Here is a 24,122-nt window from a genome sequence, read left to right as displayed (position 1 = left end):
TTAATACATTATCACACCAGTCAATCCTCCAGTTTCCTCCAGTGATGAACCTTCCCTTATCATCTCTCAGGACCGCAGCATCTGTACCTCAAAGGAGATCATGATCGAAAACGACATCAAAATTCAGCTTGACAAATCCTCTAGGAGGGATACTCCATCCCCCTATTTTATGAGTTGCCTTAGGGGAGTATGCATTGACATAGTTTGCCGTTATAGCACGAGCCCCCATTGAAGTTTGATTTGCATCCTGTAACTTTCCTTCATGGACCAGTTGACGTCTATCCCACCATAGATACCAAGCTGTAATAGCTATTAACTCATGTGCATTCTGGATGCCCTTAATGTTTAATTCTTGATCTTTCATAAGGAGTAAGAATTATAGCACCGCCTCTCCTGCGTGGTCAACAATACAGGCTTTATGGATCACCTCTTGTAGACCTAATTTTCCCTAAACTTCTTTTGCCTTCTGACACTAAAACAAAACGTGTTTTGTATCCTCCGATCCATTTGAGCAAGAAGGGAAAATGGGTGAAACTTTTATATGTCTGTTAGCAAGTGTAACTCGACATGGGAAGGTACCATGCAGTATATGCCATATGAAAATTTTAATTTTTGCTGGGCAGGATAGTCTCCAAATATTATCCCATATAGGGTTGACATTGGTTCTACCCATTCCGTTTGCGTGTTCTAATTTTTTCCCATGTTGTTGGTTTCGTTCTTTCAAATAAGTTAATCGAACAGTGAACTTACCTTTTTTGTATGGCTTCGACCAATAAAGTCAGGCATATTACGCATGAAAAGTGGAATTGCTAATACCCTTTGAGCATCAATTGGCCATAGCATTTGTGTCAACAAATTTTCATCCCAAGAATTCGTGACTGGGTCAATAAGATCACAGACTTTTGATAGTATTTGTCCCCTTCTATGAGTAATAATTTTCCTATTCGCACAGTTAGAAATCCATGCATCTCTCCATATATCAATATTATGTCCATTTCCAACTCGCCAGATATAACCACTTTTCAGACAATTCACTCCAGTCATGATACTTTGCTAAGTAAAAGAGGAGCCTTTTTTTAGATTTGCATTCATTAAATCGCCGTCCGAAAAATATTTAGCTCTCAAGATCGTAGCACATAAAGACTCGGGATTATCAAGTAGACGTTGTGCTTGTTTGGCTAACAATGCCAGATTATAACAGTGGATATCTCGGAACCCCATACCTCCTTGGTCTTTTGGGACGCCGATCTTCCACCACGCCATCCAATGCATTCTCTTCGGGTTGTCCTCGTCACCCCACCAAAATTGCGACATCACGTTAATGATTCCCTTACAAGATTTTTTAGGAATTTTAAAGATGAACATGGCATAAGCTGGGATAGCTTGTACAACAGATTTGAGCAAAATTTCCTTCCCACCTGCGGATAACAATTTTTCTTTCCATCCACTAATTTTCATAACAATTCTATCAAAAAGGAATTGGAAACAATTACTTTTGTCCATACCCACATTTGCAGGCAAACTCAAATACTTATTGTTAAGTGCTTCAGTCATAATATTCAAAATTGTACAGATTTGCGCCTTGTCTTCTATCTTGGTATTGGTATGAAGAATATACTAGACTTCTCAAAAAATTTAAAAAGAGAGAAACTGAAAAGAGGAGAAAAAGGAAAACGAACAATGAGTCCAGCTCTAGGCATAGAATCTTTGGAGTCCGGCAGCATTCCACGGGTTCGGCTCGCGATTATCCGATGCGTCATGCAGACGGTACACACCTCCAGTGAGAACTTCATCTATGATGAAGGGACCTTCCCACTTGGGCTTGAGTTTATCTTTTTTCTTTTCTGGCAAGCATAGAACGAGTTCACCAACATTGTAAGTCTTGGCCCACACCTCTCTTCTTTGGTATCTGCGAACTTGTTGTTGATAGAATGTGGAACGTGCTTTTGCAACATCGCGCTCCTCCTCCAGGGCATCTAGACTGTCCTGCCGATCTAGCCCGGCTTCTCTCTCTTTGTACATGCGCACTCGAGGTGAGTCATGAATAATGTCGCAGGGCAAGACGATCTCCGCGCCGTACATCATGAAAAATGATGTGTAACCGATAGTGCGATTGAGCGTGGTCCGCAGCCCCCAGAGTACGGAGCGAGCTCCTCAACCCAGTGTTTGTCTGACTCTTTTAAAGATCGTACTAGTCTAGACTTAATGCTGCTCAGGATAAGACCATTGGCTTGTTCAACTTGACCATTTGTTTGGGGGTAATAGACGAAGGCATAATTGAGCTTGATGTCCAGGTTAGCACACCATGTTTTCACTTCGTCGGCTGTAAAATTGGAGCTGTTATCGGTGATGATGTTGTGTGGGACACCATAACGGTGTACGACACTGGATATAAAGTCCATGACTGGTCCGGCTTCAGCTGTTTTAACTGGCTTGCCCTCTATCCACTTAGTGAATTTATCTACCATGACCACCAGATTTTTTTTTCTTATGGCTTCCACCTTTAAGGGGTCCGAACATATTAAGCCCCCAGACCGCGAAAGACCAAGTAATGGGAATTGTTTGTAAGGCGGTAGGCGGCATATGGCTTTGATTGACGAAAAATTGGCATCGCACACAACATTGGACAAGGTCATGTGCATCTGCTCGGGCCGTTAGCCAGAAGAAACCGGTACGGAAGGCCTTACTTACAAGAGCCCGGGCTGCAGCGTGGTGACTGCCAAGACCAGCATGGATTTCAGCCAGGAGATGTCGTCCTTCTTCTTCGGAGATACATCTTTGAAGTACTCCGGTAGCATTCTTCTTGTAAAGCTCTCCTTCATGAACCTTGTAGGCTTTCGAGCGACGAACGATGCATCGAGCCTCATTCTGGTCCTCAGGGAGCTCTCGCCTATTATGGTAGGCCAAGAAGGGTTCGGTCCATGGGGCAATTGCTGCCATTATTAGATGGGCCGATTTGTGTTGTTTCAGTGGTTGAGCCCCCGATGATATCGGTATTGTGTTTGGGATCTTGGGGTATAACCGGATCTGAACTAGAGTTGCCGCTCTCGTCCTGCTATACCACAGATGGCTTGAAGAACCTTTTCAAAAAGATGTTAGGTGGGACGGGGTCACGCTTGGCACCTATGCGAGTAAGGACATCTGCCGCTTGATTACTTTCTCGAGCCACATGATGAAACTCAAGTCCCTCGAACCGAACTGATATTTTGAGTACGGCGTTACGATAGGCCGCCATCTTCGGATCTTTAGCGTCGAAGTCTCCGTTTATTTGAGATGCTGCGAGGTTTGAATCCCCACACACCTCCAGGCGTTGTATGCCCATAGAGACAGCCATTCGAAGTCCGTGCAATAAAGCCTTGTATTCGGCTGTGTTATTGAAGTCTGTGTATAATATTTGAAGTACATACTAGACTATGTCTCCTGTGGATATCTCGTAGATCGTAGCACATAAAGACTCGTGATTATCAAGTAGACGTCATGCTTGTTTGGCTAACAATGCCAGATTAAAACATTGGATATCTTGGAACCCCATACCTCCTTGGTCTTTTGGGACGCACATCTTCCATCACGCCATCCAATGCATTCTCTTCTGGTTGTCCTCGTCACCCCATCAAAATTGCGACATCACGTCGATAATTCCCTTACAAGTTTTTTTTTAGGAATTTTAAAGACGGACATGGCATAAGCTGGGATAGCTTGTACAACAGATTTGAGCAAAATTTTCTTCCCACCCGCGGATAGCAATTTTTCTTTCCATCCACTGATTTTCATAACAATTCTATCAAAAAGGAATTGGAAACAATCATTTTTGTCCATATCCATATTTGCAGGCAAACTCAAATACTTATCGTTAAGTGCTTCAGTCATAATATTCAAAATTATAGAGATTTACGCCTTGTCTTCTATCTTGGTATTGGGACAGGAGAATATACTAGACTTCTCAAAAAATTTCCATCAACTGATTTTCATTGCAGCGCATCATTGTTTCGTTGACGGGCGAAAGTGTGAACCGAGACGAGAACGAGGCCGGCCTGGTGCGGGTGCACCCACCATCGCACCGAGCCTAGGTTACCGGCTCGCAGCGGCCACGCGCCCGTACGTCCCCCACGCCCACGCACCAGCTGCCGCCGCCGCCGTCCGTTGATTTATTCTCTTCCAATCCCACCACGCGCGCGTAAATAGCAACGTGTCCGCCTAATTTGCGCCGTTTCGTCTCTTCTCTTCTCTCCCTCTCCCTCGTTTCGGATCAGGAAAGTCTGCGCGTGAGCCAGCCAGCCACCGAGCGAGCGTGTGTGTCCAGGAAAGGTTCAAGATCGCGTCTCTCGGATCGTGAGACCCCACGAGGAAAAATCGGGCGATCGTCGTTGGATTCTTGTTCTGTGGCGCGAGTGCGGATCGGGGGAGTTCTCTGGCGAGTGAAGGGCGAGCGAGGGATCCGGGAGGTTGTTTGCGGAGGAGAGGGATCTGATCTGACCAGTGAGGCGGAGATATGGTTGCCGGGCCGGAGGTCATGCATCAGGTCGTTCCGATGCTGGAGGCGCAGTTCCGCCGGTGCCCCGTCAGAGGGGCCGAGGAGGTCGTCGTCGGGGTCGGGGTCGGGGTGTCGTCGCCGCCGCCGCCGGTCGATTCGCAAGCGCAGGTCGACCTCGAGGTGCCCGATCTGGTGAGTTCTTGACCCTGCCTGGCGATGGTCCCGGCCGGCTCCCCCCTCCCCCTCCCCCGTTCGTTTTCATCTTTAGGTAGGTCGTAGGAGTTCTTGTCACCCGGCGAGACGGGTATGGTAAATCTGATGCTTATCGGTAGGGATCGCTAGTCTGTTCTTCCTGGCGTTATAGGTTTCTTTTATAGGTTATATATCAATCAGAAGCGCCTCTCTTATCTTCTTGCGTAGCGAAATTACGATGCCGACAGGTGTTTAAATGACCTTCCCTAGAATTGGTTCTAGTCTAGAGTACTTGTAATAAGAATTTAAAGGTTAAGCCTTTCTTGTTGCTGTTTTCTAATATCGATGTATCAACTGTTGATGGTAGTTTGGAAATTGGGGGTATAAATGGATGTTGGAATCATTATTGGGTTGATCTGTTTAGCGCGTGGTAATTTTATGCAAATTATGTTCTAGTATGGTTTGGCGGTGCATATTGATTGTTTGCCTATGCAAGATAGTATGATTCTCTGTGTTTTGTTTCTCTGCTGGGCATATTAGAATTATGCTAGTAACTTATTGTGAGTACATTGAATTGTCTGCTTTGGGGATTTGCTACGGCTTTTACTTGGAAGTACAAGGTTGTACGCGGCCTTAGTAGTTGTTTTATCAATTCAGCATTGAAATGTTTGTTTAGTTATCTCCATAGCGCACGCATAAGTAGTTGTTTTTATCAAGTCAACATTGAAATGTTTGTTTAGTTATCTCCATAACACACGCATAAGTAGTTGTTTTCATTAATTAAGCATTGAAACGTTTGTTTTGTTATCTCCATAACCGTATAATAGGGTTGATTTAGACGCTGAACACTTTGAATGATTTGCCATGCGATGGTTAGCAACCCAATTTGTCTTGATCAAACAGTATAAGTGACCCTCTCCCCACATATAGTTTTAGCGGAGGATGTCTGTTCATGACAGCATATTAATTGGTCTCTGCTCAATGCAGGTCAAGACGCCTTTGGAGACGCTACAGTTTGTCCCCAAGATTAGATCTGGGAGCTTCGCTGATATTGGACCTAGGCGGTACATGGAAGATGAGCATATCAGAATTGATAATCTTTCTGGTCATCTTGGCTCACTATTGCTGTGCCCGTCCCCTAATGCCTTCTATGGGGTATGCATGGCCTTCTGTCATTTTTTTTATCCTACTATGATTCTCCTGCACCATCTGAACTAATTGTGTTATTTGTCAGTAGGTTTTTGATGGCCATGGAGGTTCAGATGCAGCAGCCTACATGAAAAGGCATGCCATGAGGTTGTTCTTTGAGGATTCAGAGTTCCCAGAAGGATTGCAAGAAGATGAATTCTTTTCTGAATCTGTTGCGAACTCAATCCGCAAAGCGTTCTTGAGTGCAGACCTTGCTCTTGCAGACGATTCAGTCATCAGCCGATCGTCGGGAACCACAGCTCTTACAGCTTTGATCTTTGGAAGGTAAGATGAGCATGCAGTCAAAGCCTCTGCAGATGCACTCTGTGATATGATAGACATGATTGTATTGGCATATGCATGCTAACTTTTGCTCTTCTTCCTATCTTGCAGGCAGTTGTTGGTTGCAAATGCTGGGGATTGCCGAGCAGTTCTATGCAGGAAAGGCATGGCTATGGAGATGTCCCGTGATCACAGGCCAACATATGAAGCAGAGCGTCAAAGGGTCACTGAGTGTGGGGGATACATCGAAGACGGCTACCTCAACGGAGTATTGTCGGTGACTCGTGCTCTAGGGGATTGGGACATGAAAATGCCTCAAGGCTCGCAGTCACCTCTGATTGCTGAGCCAGAGTTCCAGCAGACCATCCTCACAGAGGACGACGAGTTCCTCATCATAGGCTGCGACGGGATATGGGACGTCATGACCAGCCAGCAGGCGGTGACCCTGGTCCGGAAGGGGCTCCGACGGCACGATGACCCCGAGAGGTGCGCGAGGGAGCTCGCCATGGAGGCGAAGAGGCTCCAGACCTTCGACAACCTGACGGTGATTGTCATTTGCTTTGCCTCCGAGCTCGGCGGGTGCCTGCGGACTTCGGAGGAGGCGTCATCGAGGAGGATAAGATCTTGCAAGAGCCTGTCTGCTGAGGCCCTTTGCAACCTGAGGAGATTGCTGGAGTCTGATCAGTAGATGATTGCTGTAGGGCTTATTGAGTTATTGCCGACGGGTGTTAGATGCCTCGTACGGCTGCGCTTGGGCAGCCAGCAATTTTGTAGGGCATCCGTCGTTTGTTCGTCGCAGTTTTTTTTTCTCCCTTTTTTTCGTTTCTTTTGTGTCGACTACTGCAGTATTTGGTGTACATACTCCATTGGTTCATGTACCGGTGATCAGTTCGTTAGTGATGATTTATGTCAGTGAGAAACCTCCTCCAAGATTGGTAGGATGATTTTCTGGGCAGGAGTTCTGACTTGCAATAGCAATAGGAGTGCAATATATAAACAGAAGGAAAGAAGTTCTGAGTTCAGACGTACAGGCAAAGCCCCCAAGAGGAGTTCATCTTTGTCCCGAGCCTGATGAGGTGCGGAGGCTTTATACGTACAGGCAAAGCCCCCAAGAGGAGTATTTGGTAAAAGAAAGTTTCAATCTAAATCTATGTATCAGTGGCTTGAATGTGATGGCCTGGATCTCACTACAAGTGGGTGTGGAAAGCTAAAATTCCACTTGATACTTTCTTGTATGTCCTGTGGCCTGTGTGCTGGGCGGCCTGGAATGTGCCCCAACAAAGCCACCTTTGAGAAAGTTGCTGGTAAAAGCTCTTTCTGATGTCAAATTGGCTGCTTGTTTTTCTTGAACACGCAGGAGATCTGTGTATCATTATATGAGGAAGAAATGGGACAAAGAACCCATACAATGCCCACTGAAACACGCTGCGCACGCCTCACCAAAGTTCTTAGTTTACATTCTCGCCTGAAAATCAAAGGGGAAAATGAGGCCCCGTGCACCTGCAATCTCCCAAAGACGCCGCTCATCACCGGCAGTGTCCAGCGCTCTTGCCATGCTTGGAGCTGCTCCGTCAAACACACATGCATTGCGGTGAGTCCAAAGAATCCAAGCACCTAACGCCACCAGGGTATTGAATCCCTTCTTTAGGTGATCAGAGTTGTTTGCCATGCTTTGTCCCACCAATCATCAAACGACGTTTCAGCTGGTTGGGGGGCAAGGTGCTGTAACCCACCTTGACAAAGGATAGAGTACCAAATTTGCCTTGCAAAGAGTACCAAAATTGCCTTGCAAAGTGGCTGCTTGTGCATATCTGTTGTCCTGGAAAGGTATTCAAAAAGCTTTTTTTAGACAAGTATTCAAAAAGTTGAGGACGTTGCAGGAGCTAATTCATTTTGTTATCAGAATAATTAATCCTAATTGATAGTCTACTTAACCCGGCGAATGCATACTTGGGAAATCATCAAGGTCAAGCTAAATTAACCAAAGTCAATCAACCTCCATGGCTTATAATACACACACTAGTGCTACAAGAAAAAACAAGTGTCAAGATATTTGTTCAGAAGGACTATTTTTTTAAAAATAATACATTTTTTAATTAATTTTCATAAATATTACGCTGGATAAAAAAAATTCAAAAATAATACACCGTCGGCCTGCTGCAGGCCGACTGGGCCTAGTCGGCCCACAGCAGGCCGATTGGACTCCAGTCGGCCTACAGCTGGCTGACTGGCCCCTGTCGGCCCACCGTGGGCTGATTACGTCCAGTCGGCCCACTGTGGGCCGATTGGAGCTAATTGGCTCGCTGTGGACTAATTGTTTTTACAAAAAAAGTAGGCATAAAAAATATATGTTTAAAAAAATGTTAATCATGTAATTGAAAAATTTTAAACATGTATAAAAAATGTTCCTGATGTATACAAAAAATGTACAATATATATGCAAAAAAGTTGACATAAAAATATGTTTTAAAAAGTGTTAAGCATGTATTTAAAAATTGTTAAATGTGTGTATAATTTTTTTTCCTTATTTATACAAAAAATAAAGAGTGTATGAAAAAAAGTTGACACCAAAAAAATATGTTTGAAAAGTTGACATTTTTTTCAAATACATGATTAAAAATTGTTAAATGTGTGTATAAAAATGTTCCTTATCTATACAAAAAATATAGAATGTGTATGAAAAAAGTTGACACCAAAAAAATATGTTTGAAAAAATGTTCCAGTTCCATACAAAAAGAGCAACCAATTATATTTAGGTCCGTGATGCTCCCATACCGGATCCGGAGCTGGAACATTTTTTTATACACGTTTAACCTGTCATTCCAATACATGAAACATTTTTGTGTACTCGTTGAACATTTTTTCAAATACATGATTAACATTTTTTTCAAACATTTTTTTTTGGTGTCAACTTTTTTTCATACACATTCTATATTTTTTGTATAGATAAGGAACATTTTTTATACACATTTAACAATTTTTAAATACATGATTAACCCTTTTTAAAACATATTTTTAGTCAACTTTTTTGCATATATATTATACATTTTTTGTATACATCAGGAACATACTTTTTTATACACGTTTAACAGTTTTTAATTACATGATTAACATTTTTTAAACATATATTTTTTATGCCTACTTCTTTTGCAAAAACAATTAGCCCACAGCGAGCCAATTAGCTCCAGTCGGCCCACAGTGGGCCGACAGGACCCAATCAGCCCACAATGGGCCGACAGGGGCCAGTCGGCCAGCTGTAGGCCGACTGGAATCCAATCGGCCTGCTGTGGGCCGACGGTGTATTATTTTTGAAAATTTTTTACCCAACGTAATATTTATGAAAATTAATAAAAAAATGTATTATTTTAAAAAAATTAGCCAGAAGTCGACCGCGCATGGTTCCATCTACCATTGGAAATCTTGTTTGATTTAGATGTGCTCTGAGCATAGGAAATGTACGTATTTTTTTTCATGGAATCGCGAAACATAGGCGCCAGAAATGCACATGCGCGGTCTTAGGTGACATCTAGATGGTTTTAATAAGTTTCATTTCAATTATTCAGAGAAAGAGTTACTGCACTTAAGTGAAGAAAAGTTATTTTGCCGATGCATGTGATACAACACTATGAGCATATTCTCACCTATCTCAATGTTGTAAGTGGCGGGGGTGTGTTTTACTGGTGTAGATCCCTTGAAAATAACGTTCCAAGCGCAACCTATGAAGAATAAGCATGTTGTGACGTACTGTCTCTTATGCTATTTCTGTTGAATGTTAATGATCCAGTTGGAAAAGTATCTTGTATAGCTAGTGCATGTTACCTTTTGAGCTTCAATATTGGATTGATACGAATAAGACAAACACAGATTCCTGTCCAAAATACATCACAAAATTTAGGATGGTCATCTCAGTGGCGGATTTACAGGCAAGCGCTTAATTCAAATACTTACCTAGTTACCTTGCGTCAAATGTTGGTGGACAGATGTCTTTGGATTTGCAGATGTCACCTTATTTGAGATGGCGGGTGGGTGGCCACCGCTGTCTTAGGCACGGGTTCAGTAGAGCCCTGCCTGTTCAAACCCGCCGTGCTGTCATCCATAATTACGTTTGCCCTAATCCATGTGGTTTTATGTTATTTACTCTTGAATATTTAACGTGCTAAAATTTAAATATGTAATTTTAACTATAGCTTTACCAGCAACAATAATTATCATATGTTGCTAAAAAAGCTTGAAAATACTTTGCCTTTGGTGATAGAATGGACATGAGACATGCACTTACGTTCATAGTTGTACAATTCAAAACAGGCTAAACAAGCACAAGCTGAGATCCTTGCAGTAACTAATATCAATGTATGAAACCAACCAAAAGATTACTCAAGTGAAAGGCAGAACGATTCCAAAAAAAGCAAAAGGGAGAAATTAGCATAAAACCATCATAATCGCGGTTGAAATTGCTGAAAACCATCGGTTTTCCCTTTTAGAAAAAACCCATCAGCCCACACGTATCATTGAACAAATAACATTAGAGATGCGCTTAGCATGTTTGATGCCCAAACTGAAATTTGGGACCTGCTCGACAGAGTCCTAGAAAAACAGATGGTCCACAGTATTTCGTAGGGTAACAACAAAATATCTTTGCAATATTTTTTGCTAGACGTCTTCTTAACTATCTGAATAAAGTGTTGCTGTGTCATGTGAAAAACATGGCTAACTTCACTCTTGTGCTGCATGAAAAACATTGTATGAAATACTAGTTCAGAAGTGGGCATCTATGGTCCCCTTTACTATTGGAAAGCATGTTTGATCTAAATATGCTATAACGACGTATTTCTTCCATGACGTTGCAATATAAGCTTCTGAATGCAAGGAAGCGCTGAAAAATTAAGTTCCCAATGAAACTGTCCCGGCTCGGGGTTTTGTATAAAACCCCCTTCTCGGCCCTCACTACTCCCATTATCCTATCCTCATCGCTCGCATCTGCATAATCCAACATTATGACCTCATTGTCCGATCTCAAGCACCTCAAACGGCTATACTATCTGGCTACCAACAAGTTCCTGCTCATGGCCACCACCATAACACTAGCAGCCGCCGTCCTCCTCCTACAAGCCGCACAATGGATTGCCCCTATAGACGAGCTTCTTTCCCAACTGCGTGATCTCCGACCCATCAACCTACTCTTGGCTGCCATTCTTCCGACCGCCATGCTTAGAATCTACTCCTACCTCATACGTCATCCTAGAAATGTGTACCTTGTCGATTACGCTTGCTTCAGAACAAGCTACAAGTATCGAGCCCCAAAGGCCACCTTCCTCGAGCATGCACACATCTCACCATTCTTTGGCGAATCTACCACTAAATTCATAGCACGTGTGATTGAGCGCTCTGGCATGGGTGAAGACACATTGGTGCCACCTGCACTTTACTATGTCGAGCCAGACTGTTCTCTAGATGAAGGTCGCAGTGAGGCGGAGATGGTCATCTTCTCGACGATCGATGACCTATTGGCCAAGACGTGCATCGCCCTTGATGCGATCCACGTCCTAATCACCAACTGCAGCCTGTTTTGCCCAGTGCCATCCATCGCCGACCGGATCGTCAACAGGTATGCGTTGCAAGACGACATCCGCGTGATCAACCTCTCCGGAATGGGGTGCAGTGCAGGGGTGACCGCGGTGGGGCTCGCAAAGAACATGCTGCAGATCATTCCTTCGGGATCACATGTGCTGGTGGTGTCCACGGAGACCCTTGGTCCGGAATACTACAAGGGGAATGTGCGTTCCATGCACTTGGGAAACATTTTGTTCCGTGTGGGTGGCAGCGCCATGCTGTTATCGACTTGTAAGCACAGGGCCCGGTTCAAGCTTGCACACGTCGAGCGGACGCTCTTCGGTGCAGATGACGCTGCTTACCGGTGCGTTTACCAAGAGGATGATCCTGAGGGAAACATAGGGCTCACTCTATCAAAAGACCTCATGGCCATCGCCGGAGAAACGCTCAAGGCCAACATGACCGCAATCGGACCGCTCATCCTACCAACCTCAGAGTTGATCAAATATTTTCTATTTTCCACGGCAAGAAAGGTGCTCCACCGGAGGAAGATCAGGCCGTACATCCCTGACTTTCGAATGGCGTTTGAGCACTTCTGCATCCATGTTGGTGGACCAGCGGTGATCGACTCCGTACAGCTCGGCCTCAATCTATCAGACGAGCATGTTGAGCCATCGCGTATGACGCTGCATCGGTTTGGGAACCAATCAAGTGCATCCGTGTGGTACCAGTTGGCCTACATCGAAGATAAGGGCCGAATGCGGAAGGGTGATAGGGTGTGGATGATCGGGTTCGGAGCCGGGTACAAGTGCAACACCGCCGTGTGGGTGTGCATCCAACCATCCCCCAATGCCAATGGACCATGGGCTAGCTGCATCCATCGTTACCCAGTGGATGTCTCCAAAGAAGGTGGTTTAGCTTAGCAAAGCTTTCACCCACAACGTGGACAAACTACAACATGTGAAATCACTATTCTTAACCTAAGAATAAAACTAGCTGAGTGGACCACTTAAGTATTCATCCTTGTAATAATGTGAGTTTGATGTGCCAAACATGATGGACGTTTTTATGGAATTCCTAAACGTTGTTGCCACATATGCATATTTCCTATAGATCAACCAAATGTTCAGAGAAAGAATACTACACGACTTGAGTGAAGCAAAATCATTTTGGTGATACATGCGGTAGTGCCATATGAGCATTTTCTCAGTCATGTGTAAAGTTTGAAAATTTTGAACTACAGGTAACTCATCTACAGCACATCTCCAAAAAGAATAAGCAAGCTACCGCTCATGGTATTTTTGTTAAATGTAAATGTTCCGGTTGGGAAAGAAACCTACACTCGACAAAAGGAACCGCTTCTTTTATCAATGTCTAATGTATCTGCTTGGCATCCAGTACAATTACCACTAGTCCAGTCACCTTAGATTACTGAAGTCATCTATCATGTACAGCAAGTGCTTGTTACCTTTCTAGCTTGAAATAGATCAAGGATTGTCGGTGTTCTGAGAACGGGGGTCCCCAGACTTGCCCGTCTGCGGCCTACGGCGTGGCTCAAAGGGGGGCCCAGCACGGCCCATCTCCACCAACACAAACCCAAGACCCTCGCGAGGGGCCAAGCCTCGCGGGACGGACAACGCGGAGCTTCCTCAGGCACGGCCTCATCAGGCTGGCTCACGAGGGGGCGGAGAGATTAAGGCGGAGTATCCCATGAGGTGCCCATGGCGCAAGCCATGACGACTCAGGGCGCCAGGCGGGTGCCAGCCTGCGTAGCGTCCTCCTTTCCTCTTTGGTGCAAAGGGGGCAAGCGCAGCCGCGGAGTACCGAGGCATCAGGCAAAAGTTGCCATTTCGGTGCAACGAGACCAAGACCAGGAGGACTACGAGACGGAGGTCACCGTGGAGCCCAAGACGGCGTCATCACCAGAGCTTTGCACATACGAAGACTACTTTTGTCAGGATAGCTGATACTTGCTGCCCCCCTTCAAATTAGCCCGCCATTGTTGGCTCCCTTCCCGCTCAATATTTGGGGAGGGGACCAGGGCCTCTATAAATAGGACCAGCCACCCACATAGCAAGGGGGTTCGGTCGGTTGAAAGAAGAAAAGAGAGAGAGAAAGAGAGAAAGGTGACTGAACTCCTCCGAGCAGTTCATCGCCCTAGCCAAGAACAGACCCTCGTGAGGCTGTTCTTTCTTGTATGGTTCATCATCATCAGCCTAAGAGGCAATCCACCACACCACACACTGGAGTAGGGTATTACACCACAACGGTGGCCCGAACCAGTATAAACCCTGTGTCTCTTGTGTTGTTCTTTTCTTAGTTTGGATCCTAGCATGGCGGAGGGGTGCAGGTAGGAGGAGGCGAAATCTCCGCGCGCACCCCAGTGTTCGAACCTCAAGGGTCTGCCGGAACCCGAAATCCGACATTTGGCGCGCCAGGTAGGTGGTGCGCCGGAATTCGTCTTCCACCGCCCCGTTCTCCTCCGACCGTCACGCCCATGTCTGACGCTCGCCGAGCCCGCGCCAAGCGCCGGGCCGCACTCGCTTCCCGCGTCGCCCAGACGGCCCCTGTCGGTGGGCATCCACGCCGTTCCCCGTCACCTGCCGTCAACGCCGCCACCGGCCCAGCGGGGGATGGGCAGCAAGCATCGTCCCGACATCTGTCCGTGCGGCAAGGCGGCCGCACCGCAATTCCCACGCTCACCCCAGCTGGTTCTTCGCCCAGCGCGCTCCGCGCGCCCATGGAGCCCCGCAACCTCTCCCCCGTCTATCGCACTGCGTCAACACCCCCGGTCATTGCAGCCCTCTTGGGCGGCTCGCAGGCGCCGCCCACAAGTCACCACGTCAAGCCGTTCATCCGCCGGGTCAGCGCCGCTTCCACGCGGCAGGGGGCTCCCCTGGATCGGGCGGCGCCCGAGACCGGCCTGACCTTCAGCTCGGAGGACCACCCCTCCAACTCGGCCTGCTCGGGTGTGCTCCCCATGCTGTGCACCCCCACCATCTGCCAGGTGGCCGTCACCAGAACCCTCATTGATGGCGGTGCGGGCCTCAGCATGCTCTCGGTCGAGGCTTTCAATCTCCTCTGCATACCCCAAGAACGGCTGCGACCCGGTCGGCCCTTCTCAGGCGTTGGGGGCGGATCGTCCAGCTCCTTGGGACAGATCCGGCTCCCAGTAACCTTCGGCACCTACGACAACTTCCGCACGGAGCTGGTCGACTTCGACATCGCCCCCATCGGCCTCCCCTACAACGCCATCCTCGGCTACCCAGCGCTGGCCCAGTTCATGGCAGCGACGCACCCGGCGTACAACCTCATGAAGATGCCCGGGAGCAGCGGTGTCCTCACCGTGCACGGGGACACCGGGGACGCTCTGCGGGTGCTCAAGCTCGTCTTCAAGACAGCGGCGTCGGCACAGCCCGCCGACTTGGAGGCCCCCGAGCCCAAGGGAGCTGCGCCCGCCAAGAAGAAGCAGCTGTTCACCCAAGACAAGGCAGAAACCAAGCAGATACCCGTCGATGAGGACGGGTCCTCCAACGCCACTTTCACCATAGGCGCCCACCTCAAACCCGAGCAGGAAGAGGCCCTGGTCGGGTTCCTACGCGCAAACAAGAAGGTATTCGCTTGGGAGCCAGACCATTTGGCAGGGATCCCCAGGAGTGTAATTGAGCATCACCTCAACGTGTGCCCCAACGTGCGCCCTGTGAAGCAGAAGGCCAGGCGGCAGTCCACAGAAAAGTAGGCCTTCATCGTCCAAGAGACCCGCAAATTAGAGGCCGCTGGGGTCATTCGCGAGGTCCGATACCCAAATTGGTTGGCCAACCCTGTCGTTGTGCCAAAGAAGGGAGGGAAGGAGCGCATGTGTGTCGACTTCACCAACCTCAACAAAGCGTGCCCGCAAGATCCATTCCCACTCCCCCGAATCGACCAGATCGTCGATTCCACTGTGGAATGCGACCTGTTATGCTTCCTGGATGCCTTCTCTGGGTATCACCAGATCAAGATGGCGGTAGAAGACGTCGAGAAGACAGCCTTCCTAACCCCGTGTGGGGTGTACTGCTACACATGCATGCCATTCGGGCTGCGTAACGCAGGGGCGACCTTTCAGCGGCTGATGCACATCACCCTAGGCCCGCAGCTCGGGAAGAATGTCGAAGCTTACGTCGATGATATCATGGTAAAATCTCAGGAGGCCAGGACCTTGATACAAGACCTGGAGGAAACCTTCGCGAGCCTCAATGCAGTGAACCTACGGCTCAACCCAGAGAAGTGTGTGTTCGGAGTCCCCTCGGGCAAGCTCTTGGGTTTCCTCGCGTCCCACCGAGGCATCGAGGCTAACCCGGAGAAGGTCAAGGCAGTGGAAGACATGAGCCAACCAAAGACCCTCAGAAAAATGCAGAAGCTCACGGGGCGCGTGACCGCACTAGGGCGCTTCATCTCCAAGTTGGGGGAGCGAGCGCTGCCTTTCTTCCAGCTAATGAAGAAAAAGGGGCCCTTCGAGTGGACTGAAGAGGCCGACAAGGCATTCCAGGATCTCAAGAGATACCTGACCAGTCCACCGGTCATGGTGGCTCCGCGCCCTCAAGAGCCCCTGGTGCTTTACCTCGCCGCCACTCCCTACTCCGCCAGCGCAGCCTTGGTGGCAGTCAGAGAGGAGCGTCGAATCAAAACCGCAGGAGCGGCCCAGGACGAGGCGGAACAGGAATGGGGAAGGCCCACAGAAATCGCTACAGCGGCTGAGGAGGATCAGCCGCTGTAGAGGGGCGCACCGGAAGCAGAAGAGGCCCCACTCCCAGATGGCCAGTCTCAGGAGTCCTCATTGCCTCAAGAGGCGCCAAGGTCTCCGAAGGGAGCCACCAGCACTGACGCACTCCACCTCGTTGAGCATCCAGTGTATTTCGTCAGCACGGTGTTGCGGGATGCAAGGGCACGGTACCCCATGCCTCAGAAACTCCTCCTCGCGCTGCCGGTGGCCTCGCGCAAGCTGCGGCACTATTTTCTGGGTCACCCTATCAAGGTCGTCTCGTCATACCCCCTGGAGAGAGTGCTCAGGAGCCCCAATTCAGCTGGAAGGGTCGCCGAGTGGAACATAGAGCTGCAAGCATTTCAGCTCGAATTCAGCACAACCAGAGTCATCAAGGGAGCAGCGTTGGAGGATTTTGTGGCAGAATGGACGGAGGCGCCAGGCCTCAAGGCCGACGAGGATCGGTCCCTGTCCCCGGGAAGCGAGGCGCCAGAAGGCTGGGTCATGTACTTCGATGGGGCGTTCTCCAGGCACGGTGCTGGGGCTAGGGCGGTGCTTATATCGCCCACTCAGGACAAGCTCTATTACGCCGTGCAGCTCTGTTTCCAGCAAGGTGAAAAGGTCTCCAACAACATAGCGGAGTATGAAGGTCTAATAACGGGCTTGAAGGCCGCGGCTGCCCTGAGGGTGAAACGCCTCACCATCAAGGGCGATTCATAGCTTCTTGTCAACTTCTCCAACAAGGTGTGCGGGCCGAAGGATGAGCACATGAAGCCTACCTTGCGGAGGTCCGTAGGATGGAGAAGCAGTTCTGGGGGTTGGAGTTGCAGCATGTGCCCCGTGGCACCAATCAGGAAGCCGATGACATCGCCAAACACGCGTCCAGGCGGTTACCTCAGGAGCCTGGCGTTTTCGAGGAGCGGCTCTTCAAGCCTTCAGCCCTGCCGTCATTATCAAACACAGCTCAGCCCCGGGAGGAGCTCCCCCAGCCGCCTGCCTCAGGAGCTCCGGCCTGTGGCCCGGCCTCGGGAGCATGCCTACTCCTGACGATGGAACCTCAGGAGGGATGTTGGATCACGGAGCTCCGGAGCTACTTAACGCAAGGGACCTTGCCGGAGAAAGAGGAGGAAGCAGAGCGAGTGGCACGCCAGGCCACGACATACTGCATCAAAGATGGAGAGCTCTACCGGAAGTGACCAAACGATGTATCCATGCGCTGCATCTCCAGGGAGCAAGGGAAGGAACTACTGGAAGATATACACGGCAGAGACTGCGGACATCATTCATCATCACGGACCCTCATCGGCAAGGCATTCCGCAATGGGTTTTATTGGCCCACCGCGCTCAATGACGCCGTGGAACTGGTGAAAGCTTGTGAAGCCTGCCAGTTCCACGCCAAGCAGATCCATCAGCTAGCAGGGGGCTTACAGACTATCCCCCTTTCGTGGCCATTCGCAGTCTGGGGGCTGGACATCTTGGGCCCGTTTCCTCGGGCGCCAGGGGGCTACCGCTACCTTTACGTTGTTGTGGACAAGTTCACCAAGTGGGCTGAAGTAGAGGCTGTCCGCACCATTCCCGCGGGTTCCGCGGTCAAGTTCATCAAGGGCATCGTGAGCCGGTTCGGGGTGCCGAATCGCATCATCACGGACAACGGTTCACAGTTCACCAGTAACATGTTCAAAACATACTGTGCTAACCTTGAAACGCAGATATGCTACGCTTCAGTGGCGCACCCCCGAAGCAACGGCCAGGCCGAGCGGGCAAACGCGGAGGTCCCGAGGGGCCTCAAGACCAGGACGTTCAAGAAGAAGCTGGAGGCATGCGGCAGAGGTTGGTACGACGAGCTTCAGTCTGTGCTGTGGTCCATCCGCACCACTGCGACCAAGCCGACTGGAGAGACCCCGTTCTTCCTGGTCTATGGAGCGAAAGCGGTCCTCCCTCACGAGGTGAGACGTCCTCCACGCGGGTCCTGGCGTTCGACAAGGCGCAGCAGGATGCCATGCGGGGGATGGACCTCGTGCTGGGGGAGGAGCGTCGCCGAGAAGCCGCGCTGCGAGCGGCGAGGTACCAACAGGCGCTGCGGCGATATCACTGCCGCAACATCCGCCCCAGGACTCTCGAGGTAGGAGACCTCGTGCTCAGGCGGGTTCTCTCCAGGGAGGGACTGCACAAGCTCTCTCCCATGTGGGAGGGCCCGTTCAAGGTTGTTCATGTTTCCAGGCCCGGCTCCGCGCGCTTGGAGACTCAGGAGGGAGTGTCGGTTCAGAATGCATGGAACATTCAGCACCTCCAGAGGTTCTACCCCTAAAAAGGCCCAGAGCCTGTGAAGCAAGGCGAGTGCCTATGAAGCTATCGCGTTTTGGAAAAGGCCCAGAGCCTGTGAAGCAAGGCGAGTGCCTGTGAAGCTATCGCGTTTTGAAAAAGGCCCAGAGCCTGTGAAGCAAGGCGAGTGCCTGTGAAGCTATCGCGCTTCGGAAAAGGCCCGGAGCCTGTGAAGCAGGGCGAGTGCCTGTGAAGCTATCGCGTTTTGGAAAAGGCCCAGAGCCTGTGAAGTAAGGCGAGTGCCTGTGAAGCTATCGCGCTTCGGAAAAGGCCCGGAGCCTGTGAAGAAGGCCAATGCCTGTGAAGCTCGCCGCCCGTGACACTCTCACGTAATAATGAGTTGGGGCTATACACGCCCCGGAGTCTCAGGAGTGCCGGCCTCAGGCCCTGGGGCTCCCTCCCACGCCCAGTGGCAGCACTTAGCTCCGCGGTAGTGAGAAGACGTCGAAGACTAGATTAGGTGCCGGACGCGGCTTTTCATTTGCTTTCCGCAGTTGGCTTGTTCCTTCTCATTCGAAGTTTTATTGAAGTTGTTGCCGTTTTTGGCTTGCGGTTCTTCGACCTTTCATTCTCCTGCCTCGATTTCTCTGGTGCAAAGCCTCGCGAGGTGGGGGGCAGCCAGGCGCCCTCGCGAGAGTCCCTATCCTAGTCATTCAAAGGGTTCGCGACCTGGGCCCCCTGCAGGAGCACCCCTCCAGTCCGTGCCCCTCGGGCACCGCGACACAGACGCAGGGCCTGGGTCGGTCGCCCCCACGGCTGGGGCCGGGAACCATCCGCGCGTGGGCACGTAGCCGGAAGGTACAATAAAGAAAGCAAAACGATGATTAACAGCAATAACCCATACACACCCCCACGGGGCACCACCCTACTATCCTTGTTACGCAGGAAAAAGGAAAAGGAAGAACAAATCTGGTGCAGCTCGCCTCGCACCGACCCGCAGGGAAGCCCGAGCTGCCTCCGGAGCTCAGGCGGACTCCCTCTCGCACTTCACCAGGGCGCGATGGTGGGCGGACACGCTATCACCTCCCAAGCAGATGCGACGGCGTGGAGGCTGACCACGGCCACCGCTAGAAGAGTCGCCGCCTGAAGAAGAACCGGAGAAGCTTGAGGAACCCTGAGCATCGCCGGCCGCGCGAGCGCTGCCCTCTCCATCATCACCGGAGCCGGGTTCCCAGCCGCGGTCATCACCCTCGGGGCAGCACCCTGCACAGCGACCATCTTCCCCAAACACCCTCATGTAGAGGGTGGCATCACCGTCGAACTTGAAGTGTAGGGTGCACCGACGGCCCAGGCCGCGCGCGCGGGCAAACGACTGCCAACCGCGGGCCAGGGCCAGACTCCCGACTGCGGAGACCTCCAGTGAAACCCATGAGGCCCGGCTGCAGCAGCCGTTGGCCTGAAGCCAGAGGCCGCCCGGGGCGCCGCCCGGGAGCTCGCCGAGGAGGAAGCGAGGAAGAGGAAGCCGGGTGCTAGTCGGCTCCGCCGACCACATGATGAACTCCGGCAGCACCTCGGCAGCGCGGAAGCGCGGCATGGGGGGACGCGCAGCCGGAGCGCACCCCTTGGTCGCAGTAATCCTCCCGCCACCGTGCTAGAAAGCGTCTCCGCGGCCGCGGGGAGCTGCCGTGGTGGCCACAGGATGTTTGCGGGGGCGCCCTCGGCCGCGCTTGGGCGGAGGAGAGGCACGCCCAGCCTGGCAAGCCTTCCCCTTCTCCGCGACCGAGAACCTCCTCGACGGGGCCATGAAGAAGAAGGAGAAGAGAGGGGAGATAAAACTGGAAGGACGCGCGTCGATCAGTACTTATAGCTGGCGAGGGCCAACCGACGGCCCCCACGATCGCAGGTAATCATGACCCGTTTTTTTGCATGCAGGGACTTGTCCAATCCGTGCAGTTGCCGAGGCGTTGTGGGGAAGTGGAGACGCCCACGTCCAATCAACCGCCACGCGGCGCCCAAGGCCGCAGGCTGTTAGGGCCCGCGGCGCTTCGCTCCTGCCCTTTCGCCTCCCTGCACAGCCAAGTCCGGGCGCGCCTTGGGCCCGGGGCTACTGTCGGCGTTCTGGGAATGGGGGTCCCCAGACTTGCCTGCCTGCGGCCTGCGGCGTGGCTCAAAGGGGGGCCCAGCACGGCTCATCTTCACCAACACAAACCCAAGACCCTCGCGAGGGGCCAAGCCTCGCGGGGCGGACGACGGAGAGCTTCCTCAGGCACGACCTCATCAGGCTGGCTCATGAGGGGGCAGAGAGATCAAGGCGGGGTACCTCACGAGGTGCCCATGGCGCAAGCCATGACGACTCAGGGCGCCAGGCGGGTGCCAGCCCGCGCAGCGTCCTCCTTTCCTCTTTGATGCAAAGGGGGCAAGCGCAGCCGCGGAGTACCGAGGCATCAGGCAAAGGTTGCCATTTCGGTGCAACGAGACCAAGACCAGGAGGACTACGAGATGGAGGTCACCGTGGAGCCCAAGACGGCGTCATCACCAGAGCTTTGCATAGGCGAAGACTACTTTTGTCAGGATAGCTGATACTTGCTGTCCCCCTTCAAATTAGCCCGCCATTGTTGGCTCCCTTCCCGCTCAATATTTGGGAAGAGGACCAGGGCCTCTATAAATAGGACCAGCCACCCACATAGCAAGGGGGTTCGGTCGGTTGAAAGAAGAAAAGAGAGAGAGAGAGAGAGAAAGAGAGAAAGGTGACTGAACTCCTCCGAGCAGTTCATCGCCCTAGCCAAGAACAGACCCTCGCGAGGCTGTTCTTCCTTGTATGGTTCATCATCATCAGCCTAAGAGGCAATCCACCACACCACACACTGGAGTAAGGTATTACACCACAACGATGGCCCGAACTAGTATAAACCCTGTGTCTCTTGTGTTGTTCTTTTCTTAGTTTGGACCCTAGCATGGCGGAGGGGTGCAGGTAGGAGGAGGCGGAATCTCCGCGCACACCCCAGTGTTCGAACCTCAAGGGTCTGCCGGAACCCGAAATCCGACAAGGATAATAATAGAATGCATATTCTTGTCAAAAACACATCGCGCATTTTGAAAAGTCATCTCAAAGCTTTGTGCCGAACGTGGATAGATAGGCGCCTTTGGGTTCGCAAATGCCACCTTGTATGGGACAGCAATCTACTTGGGCTGTTACAGAAGTGATTCGCTTTACTCTTGGGAATATAAAAATTATATTTTTCATATTTAATTCAAGTGAACTGTAATTAACTTATTATGTACAAAAGCTGAGAAATTACAATACACACTTGCCTGGAAGGGGTCTCCTGGAAATAATGCAGATCGATGAGAAATCTCATCTTCCTGCTGGTTGATCAATTGAAGCTTCGCGTTGCCCTTGCAGGCCTATTAATTTCATCGTTCTTGAACTCTGCGAATTGGTTTTGCAATGAAGATATGAAGGAGAGGTCGTCTTCATTCAGGCTGGTGGCTGCTCTCGGACCTTTGGTCGAACAGGTGGTGGGCGGTGAAAGGAGGTCGACCATCACCCGGCACCAGAGCCAGACCCGCCACTCGTGTGGAGCCTGTACGTGCCGATGTCCGAGCCCGTTGCCGCAGCGATCGCCGGATGTGAGCAGAGGGCACACAGTTGCTTGTGGAGAGCAACCACACCATCACGTCGTAGCTCAGGTTCTTGGCCGTGGCGCGCTGGTCGGGTTCGTGGTCGTGGCGCACTGGCTGAGCCCCTGCGTCCTGGTCGGGTTCCTGACCATGGCGCGCTGGCTGTCCCAGGGCGAGGATGGGCGGCCCACAGGGCGTCGCGTCGCGGGAGGGCCAGTGTTAGGACTGCAGCGGGAAGTGTTATTTCTTCAGTTAGCGCTAGTTGCGGCTACAGATAACGATTCAGTAGATGGAGGGTTGAGATCGAGCCTCGCTTTACCGTTCTCTGTCGACCGTTAGATGTCTACTGTTCCGTTTCAGTCGTTACTGTTACGTTTCACCTGTTGCCAGGAGGCTTTCCACCTATAAAGGCAGTCGGGTTGTGGCTGGCCAGAGCATGGAATCTTCTCTATGAATTGCCTATATGGCCAACTACTCTACAGCTAATACACACACAGCCCGATCTGGGTGAACTTTTCCCCAATTCGTCTTCCATCTCTCTCTCCTTCTTGATCATTTCTATAGCTTGATCCTGACAAATTGGTATTTAGAGCAAGGTTTTTCCTCGGCCACAAAAATTTTCGTCCATAGGGAGAGTAATCCCACCCAATTCCCTCCCCATGAGTAGATCAGAACCGAATTGAGCCGGAGCGGTGCGAGTGGCCGCGATCTGTACCAGGGCGGCGTTGGAGGCGGCGATTTGTACCAGGGCGGCGCTGGTGGCGGAGAATTGCTCGGCTGCAAACCAGTAGAGCAGAAAGGTTGCTGGGGAACAATTCCGTGGTGGTAAAATTCCTTGTCTATCGCTGGTTCGTGCAGCTTTGGCGGAGCGGAGCGAGAAGGCGGCAGGATCTGAGCAGAGAGCCGGGTTACCGAAGTATTTTGGCAGCAAAATTCCTTCTCTCTCCCTCAGATCAAGGTGATGGGCGCGCCAAGACCATCGACGAGCCGGATCTACAGGAACTGTTGTCTCTTCGAGACGACATGGGGCTCGTGTAGAAAGACCAGTCACAGATGTAGGCGGATATGGCAAAACTGCATGATGAGGTACATTCTATCAGTTCCAAACAAGGGGATATATCTGTGCAGATGGGCAATGTAGAGCAAGTGGTGATGGACTTAGGCAAACAGCTCTCCATGATCAATTCAGTTTTGCAAGCATTAGTGAAGGCACCAACAAATGGAAGCACTACTGAAGTCCCATCAAGCTCTCAACAGAGACCAAATTCACCAACAACCTCTCAGGAACAGATGCAAACTCAACCGTTGAGAACAGAGAAACTCAGGAAACAATTGGAGGCTGAAAAGGAAAAGACCAGGCAATTGGAAGAGCTGCAATAGCAGAATCTGCCTCCTATCAGAACCAGTAGACCAGCTGCTCCACCAGGGTTTGCACAGCAAGGAAGACCAGAGCACTTAAGTCCTTTGGGCACTCCAGTTACAGCCAGACAGTCCACTCACACCCCTATTTTTAAGCAATACTATCAGCAAAATAGAGATAGGCAGTTGTGGCAGGGATATGCAAAGACCTATGAATAGGATATGCAGTGTCAATTCATGAAATCCTTGACCAAAGGGCCTAAAATGGATTTTCCTAGGTTTGAAGGAGAAGACCCAGTGGGTTCGATCAGGCAATGCAACAAATATTTCCAAATGTCAGGGGCACCAGAAGAATACAAGGTTTCCTTGGACCAATTATACATCATTGGGGAAGCAGATGTATGGCTGAGAAGATCAGGTTTGCTGAAAAAGAAAGTTTCCTGGAAGGAATTTTGC

At 50.5% G+C, this 24,122-nt stretch overlaps 2 protein-coding genes across 2 annotated transcripts; both read left to right on the top strand.

The window, feature by feature from the left end:
- The first annotated feature begins 4,145 nt into the window (after positions 1-4,145).
- On the top strand, positions 4,146-7,053 carry LOC125537210 (probable protein phosphatase 2C 2). Its single transcript, XM_048700511.1, has 4 exons — positions 4,146-4,663; positions 5,651-5,818; positions 5,901-6,136; positions 6,245-7,053. Exons 1-4 carry the CDS (start codon positions 4,490-4,492, stop codon positions 6,819-6,821), a joined length of 1,155 nt encoding a protein of 384 aa, XP_048556468.1. The 5' UTR covers positions 4,146-4,489; the 3' UTR covers positions 6,822-7,053.
- Positions 7,054-11,103: 4,050 nt separating this feature from the next.
- Positions 11,104-12,776, top strand: LOC125541523 (3-ketoacyl-CoA synthase 6-like). The gene has a single exon (XM_048704915.1). It carries the CDS (start codon positions 11,128-11,130, stop codon positions 12,604-12,606), a length of 1,479 nt encoding a protein of 492 aa, XP_048560872.1. The 5' UTR covers positions 11,104-11,127; the 3' UTR covers positions 12,607-12,776.
- Positions 12,777-24,122: the final 11,346 nt, after the last annotated feature.

Source organism: Triticum urartu, chromosome 2, assembly GCF_003073215.2.
Source record: "Triticum urartu cultivar G1812 chromosome 2, Tu2.1, whole genome shotgun sequence".
NCBI classification, from domain to species: domain Eukaryota; kingdom Viridiplantae; phylum Streptophyta; class Magnoliopsida; order Poales; family Poaceae; genus Triticum; species Triticum urartu.
Note: the sequence above shows the minus strand (reverse complement) of the source record. Positions and strands in the feature narration are given on the sequence as shown.

What these genes read in the sequence shown, in the direction of transcription:
- LOC125537210 (XM_048700511.1), top strand. Translation starts at nt 4,490, where the DNA reads ATGGTTGCCGGGCCGGAGGTCATGCATCAGGTCGTTCCGATGCTGGAG. An exon ending in ACCTCGAGGTGCCCGATCTG is followed by an intron (nt 4,664 to 5,650) that starts GTGAGTTCTTGA and finishes TGCTCAATGCAG; the next exon opens with GTCAAGACGCCTTTGGAGAC. An exon ending in ACAGCTTTGATCTTTGGAAG is followed by an intron (nt 6,137 to 6,244) that starts GTAAGATGAGCA and finishes CCTATCTTGCAG; the next exon opens with GCAGTTGTTGGTTGCAAATG.
- LOC125541523 (XM_048704915.1), top strand. Translation starts at nt 11,128, where the DNA reads ATGACCTCATTGTCCGATCTCAAGCACCTCAAACGGCTATACTATCTG.